Source organism: Oncorhynchus masou, chromosome 27 (genome assembly GCF_036934945.1).
Source record: "Oncorhynchus masou masou isolate Uvic2021 chromosome 27, UVic_Omas_1.1, whole genome shotgun sequence".
Taxonomy (NCBI): domain Eukaryota; kingdom Metazoa; phylum Chordata; class Actinopteri; order Salmoniformes; family Salmonidae; genus Oncorhynchus; species Oncorhynchus masou.
In genome coordinates, this window is record NC_088238.1 from 28,449,000 (window position 1) to 28,461,037 (window position 12,038).

The 12,038-nt window shown below is 44.6% G+C and overlaps 1 protein-coding gene across 9 annotated transcripts in view; it reads right to left on the reverse strand.

Annotated features, from left to right (window-relative positions):
* The window catches only part of LOC135515949 (signal peptide, CUB and EGF-like domain-containing protein 1), a 135,137-nt gene that overhangs the window by 119,528 nt on the left and 3,571 nt on the right, over positions 1-12,038 (reverse strand). For all 9 annotated transcript variants that reach the window (XR_010451878.1, XM_064939838.1, XM_064939840.1 and 6 more), the window contains one exon: positions 96-221. Coding sequence is in view for 8 of the 9 variants with exons in the window: in XM_064939838.1 (XP_064795910.1) it covers positions 96-221 (126 nt within the window). In the remaining variant the exon portion in view is untranslated. The remainder of the gene's footprint in view (positions 1-95; positions 222-12,038) is intronic.

Here is a 12,038-nt window from a genome sequence, read left to right on the forward strand (position 1 = left end):
CAGAAGATAGCACAGTCTCATACAAACATAAATGACAGACTTGGATAGGTTGCATTTTGAGTTTAAAAGGGGGTTAAGGAGGACTGCACACTCACCCAGACAGTTGTGTCCGTCGTGGGCCAACATGAAACCGTCGTAGCAGGTGCACCTGTAGTTGCCCGGGATGTTGATACACTCATGGACACAGCCTCCGTTGTACTCATTCTCACACTCGTCCATGTCTGAAACGGAGAGTCATAGAAGACCAATGAGAAGGGTGGAGAGGAATTACTGTGGCTACTGAACAAATGGATGGAAAGAGAGGAAGGTGGAAAGGTAGAATGGATGGTAGGGGATTGGGGGACAGAGATGAACAGTATGGAGCGTCATTGAGATGGGTGTTGGGGTACAAAAGGAGGGGCATATGGAGAGTGTAGAGGTCAGAGGTCAGGGTTGGAGATAAAAGGCAGTCCACCGGTACAGCTTATGGTGACTGCATACATACTAGGGGTAAGACTGGGGTGTTTGGGGGTACAAGAGTCCAGAGGGGCATACGGAGAGTGTCTCGCCATGTTTATTCGTTGACTATGTTCCCCCTTCATGCTGAGCCAGCGGAGGAGTCTTTCACAGGAGCCACTCACAAGTGGTTGCCATGCGGACTGAGCCACTAAAACAAACAGTCCCCCCTCCGTGTGAACGCCAGGGGAGGCAAGCAGACCGATGGCCAGACCCCAACCCCAAATCCTCTCCTTCTCTCCGTCTATCGTCCTCCTCCACTCCAGATGGGCCCGAGCAGGTATCTGGTTAGTGTTCAACTCCTGTATTACTCCCTCTGTCTCTGTCTCACTCGCCAACCTGGCCAAGACGCCGACTCTCACTCCCTCAGTCTGTCTGTCTTTCTGTCTGTGCATCCCTTTCACCTTTTCTCTTGTTGCTTTGCTCGCTCCTTCTCCCCCTCTCTAAAGTACCTTTCTCGCTCTCTTCTATCTCACTTCTTTCTCTGTTCTTTCTTCCCACTCTCTTTCTCTCTCTCCCTCTATTTGTTTCCTATCCCCTTTACCTATTCTGTCTGTCTCAGACACTGGCACACAACATTAGCAGCCTGTCTTTATCCCACACACACACGCACGCACACACACACACACACACACACACACACACACACACACACACACACACACACACACACACACACACACACACACACACACACACACACACACACACACACTGTCCTGACTCTGCCAACCGCAAGGTGGGCTATGTTAGTTCTGGTTCTGTCAGCCACAAACAGCTTTTAGCACTAGTCTCTCTAGTCTCTCTCCGCCTCCTACATCCTGTGGACTGGACAGAACCCAGTCCTGGGGGCCGCGTCCCAAATAGCACCCTTTTCCCTTTAGGGCTCTGGTCAAAAGTAGTGCACTGTATAGGGAATAGGGTGCCATTCGGGACACAGCCCTGGACACTGCACAGCACACCACCGGTACAACGCCAACACACTGAAATATTCCACTGTCGGTCTGCTCACGCAGACCTCTCACCCACTAGACAGCTCATTGTCATCAGGATAGAACACACAGTGTCTTGGTTAAAAGCTATTTTGATGTTCCTGTATATCTACAATAGAAGCTTAGCCTAATCTACTTTTAAGTTGAAAAACGGGTCTACAATATAGAATAGACACCGCCAACACATCTTGGTCGAAATGCTTGAAATAGAGAAGAAATCTGATCTAAAAGTGTTTTTCCTGAGGCATTCCAGTCAGTTAAAACCAATCAAGATAAAAGTTAAATAAATAACTGGGACAGACATTCTTTCCTTTAGAGATGCTCTGGCACCTGCCATGTTTACAGAGCAGGCAATTACACCGGCCTAACATGCATTCTAATCCACTGTTTGTTTTCGACTCTCTTTCCCACACGAACAAAGGAACGGTATGGCCTTTCTGCACTTTAAAGACAGAGACTCGGCCCTGGCTGATGTACACAAACTGGTCCCGGTCATCAGTGGCTCATCCCAGAGGCATATGAAACCAATTTGGGAGCGCCGAAATGAGAGGGCTGCTGGGTAATGACTGTTTTTGTCGGAGTGTTTGGACGAACGCCTCTCCCTGCACCAGCAGACGTGATGCCCTTTACATGCTCTGCATAGCACCCTGAGACCCTCCGATGGAAAGCAGAGGTGTGGAAATACAGGGGAATCAGAGGAACATCAGTCTTTGTACTAGAGAGAAGACGTGGAGGAGGATGTATAGACAGGAGAAATAGCAGATAGATACAGTTCATTCAGAAAGTATTACCTTACAGCCTTATTCTGAAATTGATTAAATCATTTGATTCCCTCATCAATCTACACACAATATCCCAAAATGCTAAAACAAAACCAGGATTTTAGTTAAATTAATTCAATAATTCAAATAAGTTAAATTCCGGGCTCTGGCTGAGCCACTCAAGGACATTCAGAGACTTCTCCTAAAGCCACTTCTGCGTTGTCTTGGGTGTGTGCTTAGGGTTGTTGTCCTGCTGGAAGGAGAACCGTCGCCCCAGTATGAGGTCCTGAGGACTCTGGAGCAGGTTTTCATCAAAGATCTCTCTGTACTTTGCGCCGTTCATCTTTCCCTCGATCCTGACTAGTCTCCCAGTCCCCTGTCATGACGTTAGCCTGGGGGTAGGTTTATGACAGTCATAAATACCTCTTCCCCCCTTTTTCCTCTCTCTCTACCCCACTGATGTTACATTTGCAAACCCCTTGGTTAACATAGAGATTCTGGGAACATCAGAAGGTGAGGGGAAATGAAATATATTCTGGTAATCCAATTTAACATATGCAGTGGTACTTAATGAGTATGATGTCAGTTTGGTTGTCATCTGAGACATTCTCATCAATGATAAGATGACATAAACTCCACAGTGGAAAGTCTACACATCAGAGGTATCGGATTCACATGCAATTGTTGTTCAATTGAAATGTTTGAATATGAAATTATTTGTGATGGGATGAAATGTGACTTTAGCTTCTAAAATGTGAGAATTGGGTTTTCATGAGTGAATTAGCCCAGACTCAGTGGGCCGTCCACGTGAAGAGACATAGGTTGTAAACTATGAAACACACCCCTTTTCTCCCTTCCTATATAAAGCCTTGGCGACAATATAACCTCCTGTTCCGAGGATGTGAAGACGACGGTCCGATGTCAGAATGGTTCAGATAATAACTACAGAACGAAGCCAACATCAGCGTGAGCTTTGGTTGCGAATAGTATGAACTTTGAACTCTTATTCACTACAGAAGTGATACCTCCTAGCTGTTGAGTTAGCAACAGCACCTGCAAACAAGGGTTAGGAAGGAACAGACAGAGTATCCCGTCTATCACCCACAGACGTTACTACAACGTATCCAATTGACAACCAGTAACATTCTTCAAAGGACTCGGTTTGGCAACACGGCCTTCCATCTACCACCAACCTACTGAAGCGCAGCTCAGAGTAAATATTTATTGCATTTTCCTTTTCCAAATGGGCGGTAATTTAGAATGTATAAGATACTGTATTTACGATAGCACAGCTTCGCCCTTTGTTCCTCAGTCTTCCTGCTCTTTCACTCAAACCCAGCCCCTTTTCTTTTGTGTAACAAGCTGTCATATCTGTTCTGCCCGCTCGGGATGTTTTCCTTTATGATGTAATTTGTAATCAAGTTATGATTAATTATGTGTATGTGTAATTCTGTGTGATTAGTTAGGTATTTAGTAAACAAATAATTAAACCCAATTTTGTATTGCTGATTCAATTTGTTAGTCAGGGTTTGTGAAGATAACCAAGAATTTACAACTTTCAGATGAGACTGAATTAAGGTGACGATTAATATTGACTGCTATTGATGTAAAATATTACTAGGTCTTTAAGAGTTTATTCGGAAGATAACAGCTCTATAAATGTTCTTTCGTGGTGCCCCGACTCTCTAGTTAATTACATTTACATGATTAGCTCAATCAGGTGATATTAATTACAGGATAAATTATTTTATAGAATAGCATGTCATATCACTTAGTCCGGCATAGCCAAAGACACGACACCCCATACCATGATGCTGCCACCACCATGCTTCATCGTAGGGATGGTGCAGAGGTTTGGCATTCATGCTAAAGAGTTCAATCTTGGTTTCATCGGACCAGAGAATCTTGTTTCTCATGGTCTGAGAGTCCTTTTTAGGTAACTTTTGGCAAAATCCAAGCGGGCTGTCACGTGCCTTTTATTGAGGAGTGGCTTCCATCTGTCTAAAGCTACTATAAAGGCCTGGTTGGTGGAGTGCTGCAGAGATGGTTGTCCTTCTGGAAGGTTCTCCCATCTCACAGAGGAACTCTGGAGCTCTGTCAGAGTGACCATTGGGTTCTTGGTCACCTCCCAGACAGAGGCCCTTCTCCCCCGATTGCTCAGTTTGGTTGGGTGGCCAGCTCTAGGAAGAGTCTTGGTGGTCCCAAACTTCTTCCATTTAAGAATGATGGAGGCCACTGTGTTTTGCTGGGCCTTCCCCATATCTGTGCCTTGACACAATCCTGTATCGGAACTCTACAGGCAATTCCTTCGACCTGATGGTTTGGTATTTGCTCTGACATGCACTGTCAACTGTGGGACCTTATATACAGTTGAAGTCGGAAGTTTACATACACTTTAGCCAAATAAATTTAAACTTAGTTTTTCACAATTCCTGACATTTAATTATAGTAAAAATTCCCTGTCTTAGGTCAGTTAGGATCACCACTTTATTTTAAGATTGTGAAATGTCAGAATAATAGTAGGGAGAATGATTTATTTCAGCTTGTATTTCTTTCATGACATTCCCAGTGGGTCAGAAGTTTACACACACTCAATTAGTATTTGGTAGCATTGCCTTTAAATTGTTTAACTTGGGTCAAAAGTTTCAGGTAGCCTTCCACAAGCTTCCCACAATAAGTTGGGTGAATTGTGTCCCATTCCTCCTGACAGAGCTGGTGTAATTGAGTCAGGTTTGTAGGCCTCCTTGCTCGCAAGCGCTTTTTCAGTTCTGCCCACAAATGTTCTATGGGATTGAGGTCAGGGCTTTGTGATGGCCACTCCAATACCTTGACGTTGTTTTCCTTAAGCCATTTTGCCACAACTTGGGAAGTATGCTTGGGGTCATTGTCCATTTAGAAGAACCATTTGCGACCAAGCTTCAACTTCCTGACTGATGGCTTGAGATGTTGCTTCAATATATCCACGTAATTTTCCTCCCTCATGATGCCAGCTATTTTGTGAAGTGCACCAGTCCCTCTTGCAGCAAAGCACCCCCACAACATGATACTGCTACCCCCGTGCTTCACGGTTGGGATGGTGTTCTTCTGCTTGCAAGCCTCCCCCTTTTTCCTCCAAACATAACGATGGTCATTATGGCCAAACAGTTATATTTTTGTTTCATCAGGCCAGAGGACATTTCTCCAAAAAGTACGATCTTTGTCCCCATGTGCAGTTGCAAACTGTAGTCTGGCTTTTTTATGGCGGTTTTGGAGCAGTGGCTTCTTCCTTGCTGAGCGGCCTGTCAGGATATGTCAGTATAGGACTCGTTTTACTGTGGATATAGATACTTTTGTATATGTTTCCTCCAGCATCTTCACAAGGTCCTTTGCTGTTGTTCTGGGATTGATTTGCACTTTTCGCACCAAAGTACATTCATCTCTAGAAGACAGAACACGTCTCATTCTTGAGCGGTACGACGGCTGCGTGTTCCCATGGTGTTTATACTTGCATACTACTATTTGTACAGATGGATGTGGTACCTTCAGGCATTTGGAAATTGCTCCCAAGGATGAACCAGACTTGTAGAGGACTACAAAATATTTTCTGAGGTCTTGGCTGATTTCTTTTGATTTTCCCATGATGTTAAGCAAAGAGGCAGTGAGTTTGAAGTTAGGCCTTGAAATACATTCACAGGTACACCTCCAATTGACTCAAATGATGTCTAAATGATGTCTAAATGTCTAATTCTAAAGCCATAACATCATTTTTTTTATTTTCCAAGCTGTTTAAAGGCACAGTCAACTTAGTGTATGTACTTCTGACCCACTGGAATTGTGATACAGTGAATTATAAGTGAAATAATATGTCTATAAACAATTGTTGGAAAAATGACTTGTGTCATGTACAAAGTATTCCAAACCGACTTGCCAAAACTAAAAAAAAACTAGAAATTTGTGGAGTGGTTGAAAAAGCGAGTTTTAATGATTCCAACTTTAGTGTATGTAAACTTCCGACTTCAACTGTAGGCAGGTTTGTGCCTTTTCAAATCATGTCCAATCAAATGAATTTACCACAGGTGGACACCAATCAAGTTGTAGAAACAACTCAAGGATAATCAATGGAGTCTCATAGAAAAGGGTATGAGACTCCATTGAGGGTCTGAATAGTTATGTAAGGTTATGTAAGGTTTTTCTATTTTCACTTTGTCATTATGAGGTATTGTGTGTAGATTGAGGAGGAAAATTGTTTAATTAATCAATTTTAGAATAAGGCTGTAAGGTAATAAAATGTGGAAAAAGTCAAAGGGTCTGAATACTTTCCAAATGCACTGTACATCTGTGTGTGTCTCCAGCAACCACTTTTGAACACAACAACCCTGTTTTTGATAGGCAGAGGGAACTCAGCAGAGTTAGTCATGAGGATGGCTTGCATAATGTCTTCTGTTTTTTCTTCATCAAACAACAGCCCAAAAAAGGAGAGAGGCAGAGAGAGAGAGAGAGAGAGAGAGAGAGAGAGAGAGAGAGAGAGAGAGAGAGAGAGAGAGAGAGAGAGAGAGAAACCACTGGGGGCGCAGAGGACAGTTCAACATCTAGTTTTAATTTGCATTTGGTTGAGTTGTCAACTAATGTGAATTCAACGTGAAATCAACAAAATATCTCACCATGTCATTGGATTTAGGTTGAAAGTTTGGTAAAAAACATTTTTTACTAAATTCCCTTACATTGATTACTTTTTTCAAATCCAATCAGTTTTCCACGTTGATTCAACATCATCACATTGAATTTGTTGGTAGAAATGACGTGGAAATGTAGATTTTTGCCCAGTGGGAAGGAGAAAGAGAACGAAAGAAAGAAAGAGAGTAAAGATAATTAGGGATAAATGAAAAGCTTCCAGTCATTAATTTGCACCTCGTGAGAAGTGAGGCTGGATCAGGCCAGCCTTGCAAGACAAGACAAGGCAGGCGTGGTTTTACATAGGGGAACAGGGTTAGAGAGCACCAGAGATCAGGGCAGGTATCAGGAGGGGGTAGGGTCGGGGTTCACACCTGTCCTGTGGCATGGGGGCATGGGGCTTGGGTCTGGGGCCGAGGGGGCAGGATGGACAATGAGCCATGCCCTGTGCCTAGTTAGCCTCCAGCAGTGATCTCTTCCTGCCCTGGAGCTGTTGTTGACATCTGACAGCGGCAACCCCGACAGCTTCTGAACCGGGCTGCTCGCTGCTTCCGCTGCTTGGACACGCACCGCATGTTTCCTAATTGTGACGGGGGAAATGTTGACGCTCAACATCTCATCAAGTGAATTAGGCACCTCCGCTGACAGGCCCGTGCCCCAAGAGAGCGGAGAAACATGCCCCTTGAGATGGATGAAGAAGGGGAGAGAGGTGAGGAAGGAGAGAGGGGAAGAAGAGGAAGGAAAGAGAAGGGGGAGAAGTGGGAATTGAAGGAAGTGTGTCCCTGCTGTCCCCTTGATGTTTCAGTTGGACTGGTCCAGAGAAGTGTGTCCACAGGAGAAAGTCCTTAGCTCAGCGAAGGGAGATTTCCAATTAGAACTGCAACAGCATGTGGAGGAGGGACACTTCTCTACAGTGGATTGTGTAATTCCCTGAGCGGAAAAAGGAGATCTCTCAAATTCTTGGGGTTGTTTTACTTTTCGGGGCTGTTAATTGTACCTGACTGAATTGCTGAGTAAGGTTTCTATAGGTCAGATGCTTCCACCATCCCAATTGACACCCTACAGTACTCCCTATTTGGTTTACTGCTTTTGACCACGGTACATAGGGTTCTGGTCTAAAGTAGTGCTCTATATAGGGAATAGGGTGCCATTTGGGACACAGCAGCCAATACCAAAGTAAAGGAGACTGGGTATCAACCGAATTCTCTGCACCTCAGAATATCGCAACCTCTCTAGCTACCTATCCCTCAACTTCTCTGAAAACAAAAACCATGTGTATTTACCCAAGAGGTCGAATGACGGCACAAAACCAGAAATAATCCAAATATTATTTCTGAACCTGTAGTGCGTCACGGTTCATTACCAAGGCTAGTACAAAGATCCTCAGGACAGAAATAAGAAAGTGTCCCCATTACTGACATCCAAACACCAGCAAACCACAGACACTCATATGAGCAGAAGGCTGAGAGCCCATGCTTTGTGCCCAGTCAAGGCCAAGGGTTTGTGACAGTGAATTTCTGTTCTGATGCCCGTTCCAAGACTGAAGAACCAAGATTGAAAAAGTGTGTGTGTGTGTGTGTGTGTGTGCATGCATGCTTGTATATGTGCTTGCGTGCACGTGAATGTGTGTGTGTCTCAGGTGTTGAGGCCTGTGCATGTACAGCTTATGGGTATATGAGCTGTATGGCATTGCAGCAATAACACCTCTCCTCTCTCATCTCTTGTTCTGTCAGCTGTGTGAGTGTATATGTGAGTCTGCTCTCACGCTCTTTTCTACAGAGCTGTAGCTATATAAAGCCCCAGCCTACTGGAGCCGAGTCTGACCTGCTCTTCCAAATGTGTGTGTGTGTGTGTGTGTGTGTGTGTGTGTGTGTGTGTGTGTGTGTGTGTGTGTGTGTGTGTGTGTGTGTGTGTGTGTGTGTGTGTGTGTGTGTGTGTGTGTGTGTGTGTGTGTGTGTGTGTGAAGCAGCGAGCCAGTGAGGAGAGCTCCTGAGCAGTGACGGAGTAGCAGACACTGGGCAGACAACGGCCTAGTAATTGTCTGCCACCTCTCCCACAGAGCCTCCCGCCCGCAATATCTCACTCTCTTTCTATCTCATGAAATCTCTCTCTCTCCCTCCCGCCCTCTTTCTCTGTGTCCTTACCTCCTTCACCCACCATCCATTTTCTCCCAGTTGCATCTATGCAACTGTCTTTCCAAATATATTTCTGTTTTTCCCTCCTTCCCTCTCTCCCTCCATAAAACAGGTCAGGTAATTGTTGCTGCTGCTGGGAGAGCAGACTCATGGCTCAGTCTCTATGTCTGAATCGGCTACTGCTGCTGTTCTCTCCACCCCGGCATACAGGTGACACACACACACACACACACACACACACACACACGACTACACAGCTGAGCTCTGACACACACACAGCCACTCAAACACAGATAGTGACAACGCATGTTAGTATCTTCAGCATCACCAGGAAATGGTAGCCTAGATGTTCTACAGAGTAAAGTTAACTGTTTGACTATATAGGACATGGGAAGAGAAAAGCAAAGGCTGTAGTGCTGAAACTCGTTTTTGAAAAGGAGGAGAGGATGAGTGCCAGGGACAAGACCAATGAAAACCAATCAATTAGTCAGTAAGTGACAAATGCTGAGCAAACATGGACAGGCTTTCACAGGACCCTGACAGCCCCGTGGCAACCAGCCCAGTCGACTCCTCTCTGTGGATTGTTGGAATAATCTACTACTGGCTGCTACTGATGAGCAGAGAACCACGTGACTGTTGAGTTATAGGCCTACTCAGAGAACAGCATGGGCCTATTTTTATCCAAACTGAACTGATAGGCAGGAAAACAGTAATAGTCCTTTAGTTTCACACTGTCACTGAAAGCGCAGTCCTTGCTGAGTACATCAATAAAAACAATTCCTGTAGCAAAATAAGAATGATTCTCAGAAACCGGTTTCTCTGAAACCAGTTCTCATTTGTAGCAGTTTCCTTGGAATTAAAATGTCTCCAAAGCACTAATAACAGTAGGGACGCATAGGTGCTATTGTCACGGCCGTCGAAAGAAGTAGACCAAAGTGCAGCGTGGTGAGTGTACATTTTCCTTTCATTTAAAATGTCGCCAACAAACGAGGAAACAACCGTGAAGCTTACAGGGCTATAGTGCCACTAACAAAAGTCAACTACCCACAATCAAAGGAGGGAAAAGGGCTACCTAAGTATGATTCCCAATCAGAGACAACGATAGACAGCTGTCCCTGATTGAGAACCATACCCGGCCAAAACATAGAAACAAAGAAACATAGAAAACAAAACATAGAATGCCCACCCCACATCACACCCTGACCTAACCAAATAGAGAAATAAAACGGCTCTCTAAGGTCAGGGCGTGACAGCTATACTGTAGATATATAGTAGCAACTTTCTAGATCAGCACAACTGTGATCATCATAGATGTGCAGTTGATGCCGCCTGAAACCACTTCGTCCAGCATTGCGAGGACAGAGTGATATGACCTTGTACTATTGCATAACGGTTTATGCTCTTTCACATTGTCTCATTCTTCGGGTTGACAGCGCAGGGCCCAAAGTTCACATTTTTCCATAACGAGCCAGCAATATCAGCCCATGGAAAAATCTACAGAGAGCGGCATTCATAAACGCAAGATCAGATTTCAGAGGCGAGAGAGAGCAGCATTCTGAGGAGCAGCTTTAGAGAAAAGAAAAGGGTCTGCCTCGAGAGAAGCACCATAATCTGATAGGAACAATTATGATTCAAATACAATTTTGTGGTTAATTACAGGTAACCTGCAATAGTCTACATCATTCATTAAATGCCTTATAATAGGACATAAACGCTCATGCTTATAACACGTAATAACGCATGAAGTGTTACCGTAAATTCTACTGGAATGTTGAGTTATCAGCTGCAGACTACTGGGTCCCTCTCTGATAGAGTGTAGCCTCTCTGTCTTCCATCCTGAGGCATAGTCATTTCACAGGAAGTAGAGAGACAGCAGACGGAGAGAGAGAGAGAGAGAGAGAGAGAGAGAGAGAGAGAGAAAGAGAGAGAGAGAGAGAGAGGGCGAGCGAGAGCAGCTCTCTGCTCGTCCTAATGACTCTGTCCTCTGCACCACCGGGGTAATGTCTGCTGATGGGAAACATAGCCGGCCAATTACACAGCCCCTATCTAATCACAGAGGTCAGGGGTCAACTCACATCCACCATCCGTCTTCATTCGGTCACCCATTCACTGGACCTTACGCCTCGGTCCCACCGACAGCGTCTTTGCACAAAACGGTACGCAGCATCATCTGGATGTGTGTGCAACAAAAGTTCAACATTCACTTCCTGCTACCATTTCTGTCAAGCCGTCTACGCATACAGTTTGACACATGCGTTCGATAAATCCAACATATGCGCCACACCGAACCCACTGCAACTGCCTCTGCAACGCAATGCTGCAAGGAATCGGGGTGGCAGGTAGCCTAGTGGTTAGAGTGTTGGGCCAGAAATCGAAAGGTTGCTGGATCAAATCCCCGAGTTGACAGGGTAAAAATATGTCGTTCTGCCTCTGAACAAGGCAGTTAATCCACTGTTCCCCACTAGTCTGTCATTGTAAATAAGAATTTGTTCTTAACTGACTTGCCTAGTTAAATAAAGTTTTTTTTTTTTAAAGGCAAACACAGTGTTCCATTGGATATGTGTGATCGAGGCATTAATTGTGCTGTTTCAGTATGGGACAGGAGGACAGGACACATTGTATTTCAGATACTGAGGCATACACATTCGTCCTCCGTTTCTCCATCTGTGTAACACGTGCACACACACAATTCAATCAACAATCGGGACAAATATATTCCCATCCAAATATGAAATACACCCCTCTTAGATTTTCAATTGAAAAAAAAACAACATTCATAAGCACAATAAATCTGTACACACAGACAGACAGACAGACAGACAAGTCAGCCCTCTGCTCAGACAGCTGTTTCACGGTAGGAGGAACATATCCCTAAAAAGACTCAACCTTTTGTAGTTTACTCTCTATGGACATCATCTAATATATTATTCTGGGCAGCTCAATCTGGTCTATGACCATTGTGTTTCTGACTGAAGATCATCCAACATGTTGCAGAGCTGCCTGGT